The sequence below is a fragment of the Equus asinus genome, unplaced genomic scaffold (assembly GCF_041296235.1).
Source record: "Equus asinus isolate D_3611 breed Donkey unplaced genomic scaffold, EquAss-T2T_v2 contig_803, whole genome shotgun sequence".
NCBI classification, from domain to species: Eukaryota; Metazoa; Chordata; class Mammalia; order Perissodactyla; family Equidae; genus Equus; species Equus asinus.
The window spans coordinates 1,937,914-1,958,787 of NW_027225520.1; the positions used below are offsets into that span (position 1 = coordinate 1,937,914).

At 35.1% G+C, this 20,874-nt stretch overlaps 1 protein-coding gene and 1 long non-coding RNA gene across 3 annotated transcripts in view; one reads left to right on the forward strand and one right to left on the reverse strand.

The window, feature by feature from the left end:
• The window catches only part of LOC139044373 (uncharacterized), a 49,703-nt gene extending 44,787 nt beyond the window's left edge, over positions 1-4,916 (forward strand). The window contains exons 3-5 of one of the 2 annotated variants that reach the window (XR_011501313.1): positions 2,417-2,572; positions 3,205-3,378; positions 4,417-4,554. This is a non-coding gene — a long non-coding RNA (uncharacterized lncRNA). Of the gene's footprint in view, positions 1-2,416; positions 2,573-3,204; positions 3,379-4,416 lie in introns of both variants that reach the window. The other variant, XR_011501312.1, reaches the window with a different exon arrangement.
• Positions 1-20,874, reverse strand: part of LOC139044369 (centromere-associated protein E-like) — a 75,377-nt gene that overhangs the window by 38,442 nt on the left and 16,061 nt on the right. Inside the window, exons 9-18 of the mRNA XM_070503833.1 lie at positions 13,063-13,209; positions 12,097-12,185; positions 10,605-10,772; positions 6,139-6,258; positions 4,402-4,524; positions 4,154-4,319; positions 3,618-3,772; positions 2,125-2,439; positions 1,740-2,012; positions 1,428-1,586 (exon numbers count right to left, since the gene is read on the reverse strand). Coding sequence (XP_070359934.1) covers positions 1,428-1,586; positions 1,740-2,012; positions 2,125-2,439; positions 3,618-3,772; positions 4,154-4,319; positions 4,402-4,524; positions 6,139-6,258; positions 10,605-10,772; positions 12,097-12,185; positions 13,063-13,162 — 1,668 coding nt within the window. The 5' untranslated portion in view covers positions 13,163-13,209. The remainder of the gene's footprint in view (positions 1-1,427; positions 1,587-1,739; positions 2,013-2,124; positions 2,440-3,617; positions 3,773-4,153; positions 4,320-4,401; positions 4,525-6,138; positions 6,259-10,604; positions 10,773-12,096; positions 12,186-13,062; positions 13,210-20,874) is intronic.

The window sequence follows — 20,874 nt, forward strand, 5'->3', positions numbered from 1 at the left end:
GAGGTACCTAGAGTAGCCAAATTAAGAGAGATAGAAAGTGGAAAAGTGGTTGCTAGGGGCTAGAGGAGGGAGGGAATGAGGAATTGTTTAGTGGGTATAGAGTTTCAGCTTCACAAGATAAAAAGAATTCTGGAGATTGGTGGCACAACAACGTGAACGTACCTAACACTACTGAACTGTTTGCTTAAAAATGATAAAGATGGTAAATTTTATGCTATGTATATTTTACCACAATTAAAGATACAAAACAAACAAAAATAAATTTATACGTATATATATATATATATATATATGAATGACTACTACTCCAAGCTATGGATGTATGAAAGATTATTTCACCATTCTCCTATTGGTGAACGTTTTAAATTCCCAGTAGTAATTATTCTGGATTAAATAGTATTAAGTATAATAACAATGAAAAATAGTATAAAAAATTCTGACATATAAAAGGCATTTTTGAAAAGTAGAAATGCATTGTAAATAAATCAGTTATATAAAATTACAGGCAATCCCGTTATGGACTGAATTATGTCCTCCCAAAATCCACATGTTGAAGCTCTAAGCCCCAAAATGACTGTATTTGGAGAGAGGGCCTTTAAGGAGAGTAATTAGGGTTAAATGAGATCATATGGCTGGGGCCCTAACCCCATAGAACTGGTGTCCACTCCAGAAGCAGAAGAGAACCAGAGCTCTCTCGGCTCACACACAGAAGGGCCATGTGAGGAGAGGTGCCATCTGCATGATAGGAAGAGGGCTCACAAGAAACTGAATTTTCTAGCTCCTTAACCTTGGACCTCTAGCTTCTACAACTGGGAAAAAGTAAATTTCTGTTGTTTAAGCTACTTAGTCTATGATATTTTGTGATGGCAGACTAATATACCTCCCTTTTAAAAAATCATCATTAGCATCCTAGCCTTTCTTGTATATAATTAAATAACAAAGCAGCTCTTCTCCCCAGGTTTCAGGACAAAACGAACCATGCTGCCTAGAATAAGCTGAGATTTAAGCACAGCACAGCTCTAGAAACAGACATGAACACGACACACACATCGATAGTGAACTCTCAACTAGTACACAAAATCTGATATAAAACAAATATTTTACCCATAAGTAATAATAAGCACTCAATCTTTCTTACATTCTTAGAATTCAGAGGGGCTTTTAAAGATGTTTAAAATACACCAGGCCTCGGAAAATATCAGCTCAAAGTTTGAACTAACATTTTTGCCTTTTCCTTTTCCAACTGATTGTAAGCAGTTATATCTGAAGTTATTTCAAAGACACTAGGGCTAATCTTGTAAACTGTTGTTAGTTATTCACTGTGAATAATCAATAAGATTGAGGTCACCATTATGTACTTAAGTGTCTGAAGTTAAGGAGAAAGCTCACATATAGTATATGAAAACTCGAACAGAAATACCCTTTACCTTTTCCTGAAATTCATCCGAATTTTCTCCTATGTTTTCCTCTATACGCAAATTCCTGGAAGTTTCCTCAGAAATTTTCATTTTCAGTGTGTTAACTGTTTCTTGGTGTTGTTTTAAAGACTCAAGAGCATTTTGTAATTGTTCTTGGGTATCTATGTTCTTTGTCAGAGAAAGGGAACACAATTTCAATTAGAATAATGTGAAACAATGAAAATAACTTTATAGTTACTGCTTGATCATAAATAATAACTGATGGCTCCTGAACGTCTTGAAGAGGCTCTGAGTTTTCAGTTTACTCTGTCAAAGCCTCACCATGGTCACGGTGTCCTGAATGTCACTTCTGAGCTGGTCCCTCTCAATCTGCAGGCTCTCTTGGAGCTGTTTCAGGCCATCTTTTTCTTGGGTTAAGGTTCTTACTTCTGCTAAGGTTTGTTGAAGTTTCTCAGTAATCAGTGCTTTCTCCCTTTCGACAGTTTGCAGCCTAGAATCTCTACTTTCTAATTGTTGCTTCAGCTCTTTCACTTCATTTAACCTTTCTTGACTCTCAGCTGTTTTCTGCTGAAGTTCCTGGGTTTTGTAAGAAAGCTTTAAAATAAGAAAAAGTTACTGTGAGAAGCAGAGCATTCTGTGGCATCTATATAGAAGCCAAACCCCAGAAAACTAAAGACCATTTCCATAGAGGGTGTGTTGTACCAACCTCCATGTTCAAAGCATCCAAGCTTAAACCAAGTGTTTGAGCTTCTTTAGAGAGATTTCCTATGTTCTGACTCATTCTTGCATTCTCCTCAAGGACCATCTTATACTTTTGCTCAGTTTCAACATGTTGATTTTTAAAATCTTGGAATTCTTGATCAGTTCTTTTATAATTCAACTGGCTAGCTGCTAGGTCACTTTTAGTTTTCCCAACTTCTTCAAGTAAATCTTGAATTCTACTCTCTTTATGAACTACTTCAGAAAACAATTTGTCTTTTTCTGATGTTATTTTACAGAGCTCTTCAGATTTGTCATTTATCTACGGAAAAGAAATAAAATTTAGCTATGTTAGCAATATAAGATCCACTACAGCAGTTATCAGGAAAAGAAAAGCTTTATCTGCAAAAAAGAAAAAAGACATTGAAATTAAGCACAGATTTGACTGAGGAAAGGTAATATTTTTATTGTCACATCTTTATAACAATATATTATCCTGCTTAACTTTACCATCAAAGTTTTGTTTGGGTTCTAGTAAGGATTGAGTGGAGAAGAAACACTTAATTAGGATGTCTTTATTTCCTTATCTATCATTCTAAAGTGTTTTCTAACTTTATGGTGTTTCAGGCATCTTATGGTTTTTCTTAGAATTTGACTTATTATTTTCTTTCTAAAGGCTTTGAATGCAGCTCAGATTTCCAAAAACTTAATCCATGAATAATTTAAATTTTAAATAACTTAAATTGAAACTATTATTTAAGTAATTAATTTAAACCAACAACATCCAGCTTATAAATAGTTTAATCATTGTGAAAGATAAAGGAGAAGGAAGTGGGAAAAAGAGAGGAGAGCCAAAGTTGAGACAAAGGAGAGGGAGCGAGACAGTAGAGCTCTTGTAACCACAGGCTCAGGGTAGGAGGCAGGTCTGTGTAACTCAGCTTTTAGATCCATAACTATGTGTTGGGCTAAAAAACAGCATGTACTTTAAAGAGTTTTTAGGATGACTAAATAACGTTGCTAAAGTTGTTTAGCATGATGCTCACCATGTAGTAAGTACTCAAATTCTTGTCCTTTTTATTTCTTTCAGAAAGGCAGAAAAAGGAAAGGCTGGCAGAAGGTTTCCGGAATTGCTCACTAGGCTGCAATATTTACGTCAACCTCTAAAACTTCATCAATGCCACCCTCTTTACCTCCTTACTCTCCTTTATTCAACATAGTGATATGACCACAGCAACAGCACCAAAAAAGATAAAGACTAAGGGTGGGCCATCAATCTCTGTTGAAAAGCACTACATCTGAGGACTATAGAAATGGCCCCTACATGGATCTCATTACTAAGTATACTGTTACATATTCTTTGAAAATGTTCCTAACAAGCAGGGTCAAATGTTTACAGTCTCTTCACTGTTACTTTAAAACAAACTATGGCAAAATATTTAAGGCAATATTGCAAGGGTTTTTATTTCAAAGTAAGAGTTATTTGCTTAAAAACATATTTACCTCTTTCCTTAGCATTTCTACTTCTGAGGGTAAAGATTTCAACTCTGAGAGCAAATTAACTTCTTTATGCAAAGCTTCATTTTCTTCAACTTCTTTATTCAGTTCTTTCTGGAGATCAGTAATCTTTCTTCCTGATTCCAAATTACAGAGCAAATCTAGGATATTTTTGGTAAATTAAACAGTTTGCAGTTATTGGGACAATTTAAATTACATACAAACTTAGATTACTTAATCAGATTATATAAAATTTATTAAAGAAAGAACCAGTGTTGGTCAACAGGTAATCCAATTGTTAAAAGTTCTTGAATCGCCTTTTTCAAGATCGGGTCCAATTCATTTGAAAAATAATTCTTAAACCTTTATAATTTGAAGTCCATGGAAACACTTATAAATACTGACACCAAATGATATTGAAATTTAATATTAGGCTACTTACAAACATCAGAGAACAATGGACTTTTAATCATTGGAATGGAGGTGCAAAATCCTTTAGGCAGTTGGATTTGCAAAGAGGTAAGTCTGAAATTATAAAATACCTTTTGGAACTTTTCCATCTATAAGGCAGGTGAGTTTTGCTATTTCATTAAAAGAAGATTGTAATTCTTTCTCCAGATCAACTTGCATTTTCTTCTTTGCCTCCAACTGCCTTTGATATAACTGAATATCATTTTCCATTTGCTTGCATGCACTTGCAAGTTCTTTCTATGAGAGAAACAATACAAATTCACAAAAATGTAGTGATCATTACAACTGCTTTATTATAAATATAACAAAAATCACTTACCATTTTCTCTTTCAGCTCCAGATTTTCACTCCTGAGACAGGCTGCTTCTCTCTTGGCATCGAGGGCTACAGCCTCAGCATCGAACAGAGTCTGTTTCATCTGTTTGAGGTCTTGAATGTTTTCCTATACACACAACAAAAAGGATTTCCTGAAAGCTAACTTTCTTAGAGTTGGAAAAGACTTTAGAGAACACACACACAGATGTCATTCCTAACAAATCAAAAATGGTGAAAATACGTTAATCACCAAATTTTTTTTAGGATAGATGAAAAGAAATGACATTTTCGAAAATAAAAATATTTTTAAAAATTCTGGTTATCTTTTTCCAAATTATAAAAGCACTATATATATAGAAGTACTGTAATTTAAGAAATCTGTTATTGTTTAAAAAAGATTAACACAATTGTTGCTCAGCTAGCCTGTTAAAGTTTCCTACGTATTTTTAAATTATTCTCTCCAAAACATGACAGGTGAGCAATTAATAGTTAAAATTAAGAATATTAAATCACAAACTGAAAAAAAAAAGACAAACAATCCAAAAGAAAAAGAGAGAAAAGATACGAACAGGCAACTCACAGAAGAGAAAATATAACTGATAAATACATAAAAAGATCCACTGTGTCATTTTTAAAGAGAAGTAGCATTTTAACATGACTTTAGCTGACATGAATTCAACCATATGTCCTTGGGAAAACATTAATGCATGAATGAATGAATGAATGAATAAAGAGAAAGAAATAAAGAACAACTTTTAAAAAGTGGGCAATTCTGCTTGCCACTCTGTCAGTAGACACTCGAAGATTATATGAAAGTACCTTTCTTCCCAGGGCCTCCAAACAGTAACAACACTTTTAAAAAGAATCATTTGTGATTAATAGAAGGTAACAAAAAGTACTCTGACAAGTTCAAATGAAAACAAAAGAACAACAGAAACTAAGATTAAAAAAATTCTAGCTAGTGGACAGCCCCGTGGCCGAGTGGTTAAGTTCACGAGCTCCGCTTCAGTGGCCCGGGGTTTTGCTGGTTCGGACCCTGGGTGCGGACATGGCATCACTCATCAGGCCATGCTGAGGCAGCATCACACATGCCACAGACAGAAGGACCCACAACTAGAACATACAACTATGTACTAGGGGGCTTTGGGGAGAAGAAGAAGAAAAAAAAAATGATGACGACGAGTGGCAACAGATGTGAGCTCAAGTGCCAATCTTTAAAAAAATAAAAAAATTCTAGCTAGAAACTGTTGCCTTTTAAAAAAGGGTGTTAAAAACTAGAATCAAACAGATACTTTCTTGAAGTAATCAGGTGGATTGAAAGCAAATAAAAAAATTTAACAATTTCACCATGAGATTCAAATGTTACTTAATGCCAAGATCTGATATCTTGGCTGAGATCAACTACATACTTCTTCATGCATTTGTATAAAACAATTGAAAAAAATTAAAATGTTTTTTGAATTACTGGTTTTTAATGGAAGCTCACTCCTAACTTACTTACATGCACTCAAAGAATGATGTCCTCAACTCTCTGAGCGATTCTTTATCTGTAGAATGGCAATGATACCAACAGTCCCTTTCCCATAGGGTTAGTGATAGGATTAAATAAAATACTAAATGTAAAACAACTACAACAATGCTCGGCACACAGTAGGCTCAACGTAAGCATTTGCTATGATGATGGTGATGGTACACTATAAATGCCAACATGATTACACAACAAAATAAACCTGATTTTTACCGATGAGTATGACAAGTCCATGTTCACATTTTCTGATTTTTGAGTGTCTATGTATTTCTGTAGCTTTTTAATCTGGTCTTCCTTTTCTCTAAGCAGCTCTACTTTTGAACTTAGTTCATTCTAAAAGAATCAAAGGAGAGTGAAACACAATTTAATTGGATCTAAATTCTAAGGGATTAAAAAGAATTTACATTTAATAGTTTAGACAGTAAAATTTAAAAGTTGATACTTAAATATAATTCCTTCTCTTTTCTGAAATCATGTTCAATTACATATGATGTATATTTTATAGCTCTAGTCCCTTATCAACAGAAATATCAACCTAAAAGCTCACCTCAAGATCTTGATTATACACTTCTGCATGCTTAACTAAATTCTTTATTTAAGTTGGAAATTTCATGAATTAGTTGCATCTGTAAGAGCATGTGAACAGGCAACAGAGCAAACCAATAGTTAAACAGAGCAAAAAAAAAAAAAAGACAGCATTCATTCACTGCTTCAGAATCACCTAACACAGTAAGAAGGGCTGAGAGATAACTGTTCAAGCTACTGCAGCAGAGCACCTCATTATTTAAAAATACAAAAACTCTCCCAAAAGACCAAACCCAACTAACCAAACGAAAAATCCCAAAACCCCACAAAACAAAGAAGAAAACCTCAGCATAACCCAAATAACAGTTACATCATCTGTTAATAAAGTTACAATAACATCAAAAGTACATTAGTAGGCATCACTTGGAGGAGATGAACTGTAATCAAACTTTTAAAAAACATTCTCTGAATAGATTTTTGTTTTGGGTAAGTTAAATGCATAAATGTATTTACCCCGTAAGATTTTTTCTTCCCATGAATTAGCCATTTAGCTTTACACTGGCGTGCTTGTTAATGCGTTGTGATCTGGAATGCAGGTTTGGATTAGGCTGGTTCCATGTGGTGCTCACCAAAGCTACAGAGGTATGCACAGCATTACCAACTATCTACCCTGTTGGTTTATTCCACAGGGAATATTGGAAAGATGATGTTATCGCTTTACATTGTCCAACTGTCTAAAAGTATAAGGAATACTTAAAGATATAAGTATTTCTATTAAAGTTTCCTTTCTATCAAAATAGCTATAGCATTAACTATCTCAGTACCATAAACTTTTGTGTTCAAAACAAGTAAACTACAATTTCCTAAGATAAACATATTTTTCCTTAGAATTATTTAATCTTAATAATCAGATGAGTCCTTAAAGAGTAAAAGCAAATTCTAGTAGAATGCAAGCGACTGGCTGTTTCCATCCTAAACTAGTTTCAGATTTCAGACTAGTGTTGACGTTCTTATTTTAGGGCAGTATCATCCAACAGAAATATAATGTGAGCCAAATTTGTAATTTAAAATTTACTAGTAGCCACATTAAAAAATAAAACAGGTAGAATTAATTTTAATAATACATTTTATTTAACCTAATATATCCAAAATATTGTCATTTCTTCATGTAATCAATATAAAAAAAATGAAATATTTTACATTCTTTTTTCATACTGAAGTCAATTCAGACTGGCCCCAATTCAAGTGCCCAGCTGCCACATGTGGTGAGTGGCTGCCCAATTGTTTGGCAAAGTTTTAGACATTTGTATAGGTTGTAATTTAAACTGGCTTCATCTTTTACCTCTTCTTCTCTGTTTCTAACTTTCGTGCAAGAAAGCTGCCTATTTCTAATTTTTGTGCAAGAAAAGCACATTTACCAAAAAGAAAGAACTAAATGATCATTCTTAATTTTGGAAAATATTTAGAAAATAAAGATTTAGAAGGAAAAATTCTCCCACTTCTCATTTGAAATAGCACTTCATTTGAAGTATTGGTTCTCATAAACAGAAAAAGATGAAGCAACTTTTGTAAAGATCTGAGTGTAACCTTCCAATAACATATTGTTTAAGATGCTGAGCATAAAGTGTACAATACGATCAAAAGTTAATCTGTTGCTGCTTAAGAAAACAATGTAGATTTCAGCTGTAATTTTCCGCAGGTGAAATGAAATACTTAAGTTCTTAAGACAAAAATCTCCAAGTTGTGAAAATTATAAAATTAAATAAATCAAGTTTTTGTCTTAAGAACTTAAGTATTTCATTTCACCTGCTGAAACTTAGAGCTGAAATCTGCATTGTTTTCTTAAGCAGCAGGACTGTAATTTCTCTTGTTCCCTGAGCTTGATGATACTGACCTTATTTCTCCCTCTAAAATCACTATTTAAACATCCTATATTATGATATTCCCACTTGAGAATTATCCACAGCTTTGGTGATTTTTGGTGAAACCCTTTGGCAAACCAGAGCAATGACATAGGTCCTAAAGCCATAATTTGACTTTTACTCTTTTTTGGTTAAACTTTTCCCCAAAATATATGTTTTGGAACATATTTTACTGCATACACATAAACTTACAATATTTTCAGTTTAAAATGGAATGGATATTGTAAAACTGTCTTTGAAAAGAATAAGTTTTTATTACTTAATCTTTTATGTTACCTTACAGAACCTAGAATTTCAATTTATGTCCAAGAAAAACTGAAGAGAATAGGATTATTTTCCCCTTTGACTGTGGTTAAAAAAGAAAAAAAAATCCAGATGTGAGATTCAAGTCATACATTCTGTTATTTTGTAATCTTTTTGAGTGTGACAATTCAGTGAGCTTCAGTTTTTACTAATTGAACATATAAATGACGTAATAAAAAATTAGAGAAATTACTGCTACACTTATGCCCGAAGTTAATTTTACATCATATTATTTATAATAAGAAATACACAAAAACTTAGATGAAATTTTGGAGTTCGAAGGGGCCTTGGCAAGCACCTGATCTAACCTCAGGGGTGGAGACACGCAGGAAGGAAGCCCTATGAAATTCGGTGCTTGCTCAAGGCCTTGTCAATAATGCGTGCCAGGCTTGAATCCGCAGTGAGGTCGGGAGCAGCAAAACTGGGGCTTAAATCCATGGAGTCTGGCCCCAGAGAACCTGTTCTTAACCACGACGCCAGACCACCTCCTCTCAATAAAATCCAGTTTTACTGACTGAAGTCCACTGTTTTTTTCATGACATTTTGCATTTTGTCAATATGAGAATATTAAAAAAGGTAAATGAAACTCTGGAGAACTTACAAACTTTTGCGTCTTAGGATATAATACCTATGAAATGTAGGATTAACTAATTTGTAGGTAGAATGGAAATAACATATTTGGCACAGGATTCTTTTTTTCCTTTTAAAAAGGAAAAGAGGGTGAGAAACTAAACAATGACACAGAGGAAAAATGATTGTGTCCCTTTGGGCTATTCATACAGAAATCTGAGAAGCAGCTGCAAATTAACTCATACTTTAACCACACCAAACACTGGCTCTTAATTTTGGAGGGAATCACAGATCACTTCACAAGTATGATAACAGCTATGGATTCTCGTTCCCAAAAAATGAGTGAGTTCAAAACTTCTGCAAAATAATTTCATCGTGTCTATAAACTCTAAGTTAACGACTCTCTGCACTAAGAAATCTCTTGAATCTTTTGGACAATTTCTGTCTCCAAAGTCTGATGATTTGGGGATTAGGTTCTCTTAACATGTAGCCTAACATTATACACTGAGAAAATTTAACTAATCTGTTTCATTTCTAAAAATTCCATTAAAACTACTTCATATTAGTTATACTAATTTTTACAATAACTCTCTTATGGAAAAAGAAACATGCAAAATCAGCTTTCCCAGCTATTCTAATAATGTTCTAACTACTTAGGTACATACTTTCTAAAGAAAATGAAGTCCATTAATATGTAGTATCCATACATAAAACATTCACTAGATATTAAAATTCATATTGGTCTCAGAAGGAAACAGCTATGCTCTAGGCAGCAATTCTGGTATACTCAATAAATTATTGATAACATACAAATTATCAGGAAATAATTTCTTCAAGATTAATTCATCAATAGGCAGATTCACCAAACCTGCTCAAAGATGTTTTTGATTCCTTCCTCTTCTTGCACACAAGCACAAGTGAAACAATTATGATTTAACTATTTTTAAAGCAATATAAATGAACTGATTATTTCTTAAATTCTCTAAATTGTGTGTACAAATGGAAAATGGTTGGGTTTTCAATATATCAACCTTAGAAATAAACATCTTTAAGAAAATGATACTTTTAAAAGTGTGGTTTTAGGGTCCAGCCTGGTGGTGTAGTGGTTAAGTTTGTGCACTCCATGGGTTTGGATGCCAGGTGCAGACCTACATAGCACTCATCAAGCCATGCTGTGATGGTGTCCCACATACAAAATAGAGGGAGACCAGCACAGATGTTAGCTCAGGGACAATCTTCCTCAAGCAAAAAAAAGAGGAAGATTAGCAGCAGATGTTAGCTCAGGGCCAATCTTCCTCACACACACACAAAGTGTAGTTTTAGTTTAGTTTTGTGTTTCCACATCTTTTCATCTTTTACCTCTTGATCTTTTTCCGCTTTTCTTTCTAGAGCCTCAAATTCATGCAAACCATTCTTTTCTTTTAATTTCGATTCCATTTCTTCATTTTCTCTTCTTAGTTGTTCATAGTCTAGTACCAGACTATCATAGTTAGCACGAAGTGAATTCAACTCACTTTCTAAGTTTTCCTATTATAAACAAAACCAGATTTTCAAGTCAGAGAGGATTCAAGTTCTTTGTTTTGTTAACTAAAATCTGGATTAGTCAAATAATTCATTTAACCTTGAATCATTTGGTAGTTTGGGCCATTCTCCAATATCTTCCCAATGGTCTAGCTTGATCCACAGCATAACAGAAGGTCTGCCTTTTGGTAAACTAGCTAACATAGAATAGAGGAAGACTATTTTCAAAGAGATAGAATTAAAAAAGAAAGAAAGAAAGAAAGAAAGAAAGAAAGAAAGAAAGAAAGATCATATAAACAAATGCTCTGCCTGTGCCTGACTTAAAATTCAGTCGGGAGTAGGAGTAGGGCACATAATGGGAAGTCATCTGACCACAGATCCTTAAGCTCCTTGGTAATAAAGCTAATAATGTAATTCTCCACCTGCTTGACTCCTGTTTAATTTCTCAGACAGCTCTGAATTTAGGAAGTGACATGGAGCCATTATTTATTGACTTCTAAAACTCCAACGGCTGCCAGGCCTCACCGTGCTGAGCAGAGGCCTGTTTCTGCTTTCTGTTCCATCATGAGGAAGAGTAAGCCATGAGTTAAAAGAAACTAAACCAACACTAGGGATTTGAAAAAAACAACAAACCTTCCAGAGTGTTTTAGGGACACAAAAGCATATAATTCCCCATAATAATTAATTATAAGAACCATTACAACTAATTATAATGGTTAGCTAATGATAATAACAATTCCCAAGAATCACTGCAATTTTATTTCAAAATTAAAATGAAATTTTCTTTAACAAATACATTTATATGACTATGTTATATTTCTTTGAATATTAGCAGCCTAGAAAGCAAACATGGAATCTAAACATACTAAAGTATTCACTACAGTATTCCTTATTTCTTAAAGTTTTCATAAGACTATATAATTTTATTTACTTTCATTTTTCAGCATTATTTGGCAATATTACCCTTCCCTGATACACCATTCTACTTTATGCCTGAGAATTTTGATACTTTTAAAATCAGCCCTTTTTACCTTCAAGGGATGGCCCAAGGCAAAACAGAAACTTACCAAAAAATCATAGATACCAAGATCTGCTGGTAAAAACTAGAAGCAAAGGTTTACCTATTACCATACTTTAGGAAATGTTTAGCCTCTCTCTGTATGCCACAGTTACCAACGAGGAGTGTAACAAGTTGGGGAAGCCTTAATAAGAACCTCAACTACTACTGAAACAGTCAGAGCTAGAAATGTGCCACAACAGCAAACATCAATAACAAATGAATTTAAAGAAGAGTAAAAGGATAATGTTCTGTAAAATACATTTAAGTTACCTGACTTAGTAGTTTTGTTGCTGGATTCCACTCTGTCTCAGTTAATGTATCAAGAGTGTTACTGAAAATATCAGACTCTGAATAGAGAGCTATAATTAGGGGGAAAAGAAATTTATCCATAAACATGTTATTAAGTTTCCTAAAACTCAAATTAAAGATTAAAAAAATTCTGATCTGAGGTAATAAGCTCAAATTAGTTAATATGTGCTCACAGTATGAATGCCAAGAATATATAAACAGATGTGATCATTTATATACTCGTGTGAATTAAGATCACTGGTTAGAATTAGTGATAAAATGTAGGATCCTTAGTACAACACATTCATGCACGGCATAAGGACGTTTCAGTCAAGGACGGACTGCATATACAACAGGCGTCCCACAAGATTAGTACCACAGAGCCCAGGTGTGTAGCAGGCTGTACCACCTAGGTTTGTGTAAGTGCACTCTGTGATGTTCACACAACAAAATTGCCTAAAGATGCACTTCTCAGAACACGTCCCATCATTAATCAACGTGCGACTGTATAGGTTAAAAGGACAAATTCTAAATTTGAGATTTAATCATTGTAAGCAGATTTTTAAATGCCCCTAAAAAATACTTATAATGTTAGAGACAAACTTTGCAACAGATTCCTGTGTAAATGCTACCCTTTCAAGATTAGCAAAGTTTAAGCCAGACATTATATGGGTACTAACTTAATGAGCAGTGATTAAAACAAAAACAAAAAATAAAAATATCTGTCTCAAATGTTTCAACTACAGCACATCATTCTTAAGAGATCTGGAAAAAATAGAGAACTTCATCAATGTTCACTTTCTTAAAATTACTTATTTTTATCATCGTAATCACATCTAAAATACATACATTTTATTTAACTGTGTTTATCACATTAACTGAGTTATAAATAAAGTCTCTCTTTATGGGGATACTTTTATAATTAAAAGTAGTTGAAGAAGAACTCACATTCATCAATTTCTCCTCCTAAAGTTAGAGCAGACTTATGTGTCTTTGTTGTTACATTCTCTGGTACATTAAACTCATTTACATAGTTTGAATCCTTCATTTTGTTAATTTTGCCAACACACCAAGTGACTCTTCGTTTTTTTTAGCCTAAAGAAGAAGAAATCAAAATTACCTCACACACATCTGGCTCAAACATCATAAAACAAGGGAACTAGTTTCCATTTTTAACAACCATTGACTTGGTAGAATTCTTATTCAGCCTAGTTTAATATCTTATCAGTCTAAGGACATCCTGAGATAAGAAAACATATTCAAACTTTTCAAATTAGTGTTAACTTCATAATAAATTTGATGAAACTATTATTTAAATTTCATTTTGTATTTGAAGGCTTACTTACAAGAATTTCTGCAAATTTACTGAAAGGAATTAGTTAAGTATCAATCCTTCAAGTAATCTGGTGTTACAGAAGACAGCACAGCCACCAACATAGTGACCAAAAGCACTTCTGGGAACCCAGCCTTAACTGGGAAGGAACAGACAGGCAGCCCATTTGAACTTCCCTCAGCAAGTAAATCTTCCACAGGGCCATTCCCATGCCAATTCTTTGCCAGTTTATAAAGCTCACGATCCAACCAGCGCTCCTAATCTTGTTCCTTCCGTTCTCCCTTGGGACTCTGTTCCCTCAGGTATCTGTTCATCTGTCGTCTTCACTACCTTCTTCCACTGGGCTTTAAGAATGCTCAAGCCTCTGTTTTCTGCTTTTGATTTTTTCAAAAACAAACCCTTCACTCCTTCCTTCTCTCTAGCCAACATTTTCTTTTAGTTTCTATGTTCTCTTCTTCCTCGTCTCTCTACTTCTTCCTCATCCCTCCTGGGATACCTCTGTCTCCTGGTTCTTGTCCCACCCAGCTAGCTGTCCTCATCACTCACTTGGCTTTACTGCTTTCTCTTTCTCTGACCACCGCCTAAGTGTTTTTCCATATTTTACAGGTATATTCCTCTCTTGTCCCTTTACTAGAACAAGCATTATCTCATCTTTTTTGATCCTCTCAACAATCCTCTCTTACTACATCCACTTTATAGATGCCTGAGTGTCCAAAAAGTTTACATGAGTTGTGTACAGTCATACAGCCAATTGGTGGCTGAGCCCATGCTTGTAACTTCAGACCTTATCCACCACCCATTCCACTGCGTTGCCTGTCAAGATTATCTGTTGTCCCCAGAATATATGGCTTCTGCTTGAAATGGCCAGCCCTTTCCACAGCCTGCTCTGCAAAAGCACATTCATATATAAATCCTTGATTCCCATGACCTTCAGCTCAACTCCATTCGCTCCCAAAGCCACTGGACCCTGTCATCTGAAACTCATAAACCTAGAACTCCTTCCACCCCAGTGATTCAGTTAATCCCATTATAGCTAGTTAGCTTAAGAGGGACATCTAGTCTCTTGATCCACTGTTTTCTTTCTGCCAGCTACCTTTGGGCTCTCATCCCATCATCTTAGATTCTATAGATCACCAGTTCAATCACATTTTGGGGTCAATGGTCTCAAACTATTAGACCCATTCTGTGTTCCCCACACCTATCCTATCACAATGTACACTCAGATGAATTACACTGCCATCTGAGCTTTTATTAGCCTCCTGAACACTGTGTGGACAGCCAGAAGACTGGCTACCAACATCACCTGGGCCCTTAAGGCTGCCTGGCAAGACTCCTTGCCCCCTCGTTGGCTTTCTTTTCCATTCCCTACAAAGGCGAGACTATTTCAAACCCTTAGCAGGTCTACAAACTGTGTCTCTACCATCTCCAGCCACCACAGAAGAAAAATTAAACCTCCTATTTCACAAAGAAAATACAAGCCTAAACTTACAAAAGCATTACTTGCATTGATTCCTACCCTTTTCCTCTGTCCTTGTTATAATGAAGGAGTGTTTCTCCTTCTATCTAAGGCCAGACCCTTCTACTGTATTCAAGATCCTACGCCTTTGGGCCATCTCAGCCTACTGCAAGGTGGCTTTCATTCCCAATACATAACTCAAATTGTTTTTGCAAAGGAGCTTCTTGTTTCTAAATCCAAAAAGTTTTAGTCTATATTTGTCTTATTTAACTTCTCAGCAGAACGTGACATCACTGACATAGAATGTGACCTCTCTATGCAACATTCTCTTCTTTTAGTTTACCACGTTCACCTGGTTTCTTTCTTAACTCTAGAGCTAAACCTGGGCTCCTTTAGGCATTCCTCTTTTTTGCTTTTACCTAAAAAGTTGTTTGGGAGGATCTTATCTTTGGCCCTCTGTTCTTTTCATTCTCAACATGCTCCCAGAGCAAGCTCATCCATTCTCACGACTTTAATTTGGATTTGCAGTAGTTAATGCCCAAATTGATATCTCCATCCCAGATCTTTCACTTGATTTTCATATATTTGCATTTTCAACTGCCTGACACCTTAAACTAGAGCTGACCCAAATAAAACACTGGACAGCTCCACTGCTCTTCACTCAATGTTCCTTAACTCAACAAATACTGCTACCAGCTATCCAGCAAGCCCAGTAATGTGTGCATGTCATTCTAGATGCTTCCTTCTCCCTTTCCATGTCCCCATGTTGAAACAATCACAAAGTTCTGTCGAGTCTGTCTCCCAAATAGCTCTCCAATTTACCCATTTTTTTCCATCTCCAGAGCCACAAGCCTTGTGGAGGCCCAATCAATTGTAGGTACACAGTAGCCACATCTTTCTAAACAGCAATTCCAATCATGTTACCTACAAGGCTTTCCCATATCCTTAGCATAATGCAATGTTCGAATCCTACAATGTGGTTTAAATGCCCCTGCCACCAGAATATTTTAAGTCCAAGAAATATGTTTTCTCACGACTCCAAGCTTTTGTACATGTAGATGTCTAACCGGCATACTTTTCCCTACCCCTTTCCTTGGGCTGTTTCCTACTCATGGCTGAGCCAACAGATGGTTTTGATGCCTTCCATTTACCTGGTATGGTGGACTTAAAGGTAGCGTCTATTAATAATAATCTTAACAGCATACACTTATTGAGGATTTGCTGTATGGAGAGTATAGTGTTAAGCACATTCTATATATCACTTCACTTAATTGTCACATCAGTCCTATGAGGTGAGGATCAAGCTTTCTCACAGATAAGGAAACTGCAGCAAAAAGTATTTAAGAAAGGGCCCAAGGTCGAGAGTTAGGAATTGACAGAACTGGGATTCAAATCCAGAAAGTCCAGCTCCAGAGGCCATTCTCTTAACCATGACACTATCACTCCCCAAAACATCTGCTGGATAAATAAACCCCTACTCTGGTAAAAACAAAAGCACACAGACTGGAAGCCAGAATTTTGATTACTATGTTGATTTATAGTCTAGATAAATTTTCCTGAGATTACTATTTCTGTTTCATTAAATAGAAAATATTACCACATACTCTAGACACCTGTGGTTTCCAATCACCTAATCAATTTCATTAGAATTTCATAAGAAGTATAGTGCAAATAGATTCCTTGACTACATCCCAGACTTTCTGAATTAGGATCTCTTCATATGGGAATCAGGGTTAAGTATTTTTAATGAACGTTCTAGGTGTTGTTGAGGTATAGGCAAATACACAAAAGGTTCTTTCCTAAAATATACTGTATCAAAGGATAAGAAACACATAGCTATATAATAAGCATATAAGAATACCAATTCTATTCCCTATATATCAAGTTTAAGCTGTCATCTTTCATAAAAAAAATAAGACCCATATATGTGCTGCATACAAGAGATGCATTTCAGACTTAAAGACACTCACAAACTGAAAGAGAAGGAATGGAAAAAGATACTCCATGAAAATGGCAATGAAAAGAAAGCTGAGGTAGCAATATTCATATCAGAAAACATAGACTTTAAAATAAAAACTGTAACAACAGACAAAGCGCACTACATAATGATAAAGGGAATGATCCAACAAGAATATTTAACATTTACAAATATCTATGCACCCAACATAACAGCACCTCGACATATAAAGCAATTATTAACAGACATAAAAGGAGAAATAGCAACACAATAATAGTAGAGGACTTTAACAATCCACTTACACCAAAGGAGAGATCATCAAAACAAAAGATCAATAAGGAAACGTTGGCCTTAAATGACATATTAGACCAGATGGACTTAGTACACATGTATAGAACATTCCATCCCAAACCTGCAGAATACACATTCTTTTCAAACGGACATGGAACATTCTCCAGGACAGATCACATATTAGACCACAAAACAAGTCTCAATAAATTTAAGAAGACTGAAAAAATACCCAGCATCTTTTCTGACCACAATGGTATGAAACTAGAAATCAACTACAGGAAGAAAATCAGAAAAGCCACAAATGGATGGAGCTTAAACAAAATGCTATTGAACAACAATTGAGTCAAAGAAGAAATCAAATGAGAAATCAAGAATATCTGGAGACAAATGAAAATGAAACTACGACAGGCCAAAGTCTATGTGATACAGCAAAAGCGGTTTTAAGAGGGAAGTTTATATCAATACAGGCCTACCTCAACAAAGAAGAAAAATCCCAAATAAACAGTCTAACAGTGCACCTAAAGGAACTGGAAAAAGAAGAACAAAGCCCAAAATCAGTAGAAGGAAGGAAGTAATAAAAATCAGAGCAGAAATAAATGAAATAGAGACTAAAAAAAACCAGGAAAAAAAATCAATGAAACTCAGCGCTGATTCTTTGAAAAGATAAACAACATCGACGAACCTTTAGCTAGACTCACCAAGAAAAAAAGAGAAGGCTCAGATAAATAAAATCAGAAATCAAAGAGGAGAAATTACAACAGATACCTCAGAAATACAAAAGATTATAAAAGAATACTATGAAAAGCTATACGCTAACAAACTGGATAATCTAGAAGAAATGGATAAATTCTTAGACTAATACAACCTTCCAAAACTGAATCAAGAAGAAGTAGAGAATGTGAATAGACCGATCACCAGTAAGGAGATTGAAACAGTTATCAAAAACCTCCCAAAAGATAAAAGTCCAGGACCAGACGGCTTCCCTGGTGAATTATACCAAACATTCAAAGACTTAATCCTATCCTTCTCAAACTCTTCCAAAAAATTGAAGAAGAGAGGAAGCTTCCAAATTCATTTTACGAAGTCAACATCATCCTGATACCAAAAGCAGACAAGGACAACACAAAAGAAGAAAATTACAGGCTCATATCACTGATGAACATCGATGCAAAAATCCTCAACAAAATACTAGCAAATCAACTACAACAATACATTAAAAATTTCATACACCATGATCAAGTGGGATTTATTCCAGGGATGCAGGGATGGTTCAACATCTGCAAATCTATTAACGTGATACACCACATTAACAAAAATGAAAAATACAAATCCCATGATCATCTCAATAGATGCAGAGACAGCGTTTGACAAGATATAGCATCCATTTATGATAAAAACTCTAAATAAATTGGGTATAGAAGGAAAGTACCTCAACATAATAAAGCTGATATATGACAAACCCACAGCTAATATCATTCTCAATGGAGAAAAACTGAAAGCTATCCCTCTAAGAACAGAAACCAGACAAGGATGCCCACTGTCACCACTCTTATTTAACATAGTATTGGAAGTCCTAGCCAGAGCAATCAGGAAAGAAAACGAAATAAACAGCGGTCAGATTGGAAAGGAAGAAGTGAAACTGTCACTAGCTGCAGATGACATGATTTTATATATAGAAGACCCTTAAGAACCCACCAAAAACTTCTCGAACTAATAAACAAATACGGCAAAGTTTCAGGATGCAAAATCAACATACAAAAATCAGTTGCGTTTCTATACACTAACAAGGAAGTGGCAGAAAGAGAAATTAAGAATATAATCCCATTTACAGTTGCAACAAAAAAGAATAAAATATCTAGGAATAAACTTAACCAAGGAGGTGAAAGGTTTGTACACTGAAAACTATAAAACATTGTTGAAAGAAATTGAAGAAGATGTAAAGAAATGGAAGGCTATTCCATGCTCTTGGATTGGAAGAATAAACATAGTTAAAATGTCCATACTTCCTAAAGTAATCTACAGATTCAGTGCAATCCCAATCAAATTTCCAACAACATTTTTCACAGAAATAGAACAAAGAATCCTACAATTTATATGGAACAACAAAAGACGCAGAATAGCCAAAGGAACCCTGAGAAAAAAGAACAAAGCTGGAGGCGTCACACTCCCTGATTTCAAAATATACTACAAAGCTATAGTAACCAAAACAGCATGGTATGGCATAAAAACAGACACACAGATCAATGGAACAGAATCCAGAGTCCAGGAGTCCAGAAATCAACCCACACATCTATGGACAGCTAATTTTTGACAGGGGAGCCAAGAGCATACAATGGAGAAAGTAGAGTCTCTTCAATAAATGGTGTTGGGAAACCTGGACAGCCACATGCCCAAGAATGAAAGTAGACCATTACCTTACACCATGCACAAAAATCAACTCAAAATGGATTTAAGACTTGAATCTAAGACCTGAAACCACGAAACTTCTAGTAGAAAACATAGGCAGTACACTCTTTGACATCGGTCTTAGCAGCATATTTTCAAATACCATGCCTGACTGGGCAAGAGAAACAATATAAAAAATAAACAAATGGGACTACATCAAACTAAAAAGCTTCTGCACAGCAAAGGAAGCCATCAAGAAAAGGAAAAGACAGCCTAACAATTGGGAGAAGATGTTTGTAAACCATATATCAAAAAAGGGGTGAATATCCAAAATATACAAAGAACTCATACATCTCAACAACAAAAAAACCAAAAACCCAGTTCAAAAATGTGCAAAAGATCTGAATGGAGATTTCTCCAAAGAAGATATACGGATGGCCAACAGGCACATGAAAAGATGTTCAACATCACTATCAGAGAAATGCAAATCAAAGCTATAATGAGATATCACCTCACTCTTGTCAGAATGGCTATAATTAACAAGACTGGAAACAATAAGTGTTGGAGAGGATGTAGAGAGAAGGGAACCCTCATACACTGCTGGTGGGAGTGCAAACTGGTGCAGTCACTATGGAAAACAGTATGGAGATGGCTCAAAAAATTAAGACTAGACCTACCATATGATCCAGCTATTCCACTCTTGGGTATTTATCCAAAGAACGTCAAAACGTGAATGCGTAAAGATACATGCACTCCTATGTTCACTGTAGGCTTATTCACAATAGCCAAGACTTGGAAGCAACTTAGGTGCCCGTCAAGGGATGAATGGATGAAGAAGATGTGGTATATATACACAAGGGAATACTACTCAGCCATAAAAAAGGATGAAATCTGGCTAATTGTGACAACAAGGATGGACCTTGAGGGTATTGCTGCTGAGAGTAAAAAGTCAGAGGGAGAAAGTCAAACATTGTATGATCTCACTCACAAATAGAAGATAAAAACAACAAAAGACAATCCCATAGCAACAGAGATTGGATTGGTGGTTACCAGAGGGGAAAGGGGGAGAGAAGAGGTTGAAAGGCATGATTAGGCACATGTGTGGTGATGGTAATTAGTCTTTTGGTGGTCAGCATGATATAATCTACATAGGAATTGAAATATAACGATATACACCTGAAATTTATATACTGTTATAAACCAAAGTTACTGCAATTAAAAAAAAAATAATAAAAAAGAAGAAGAAAAGAAGCTGTTGTCTTTTAAATTTTACTTTTAATTCCTGTTGTGATGTGAGGGAAGAAGAGGTCACTAGCATTCGTGTTAAGTTTTGAATTT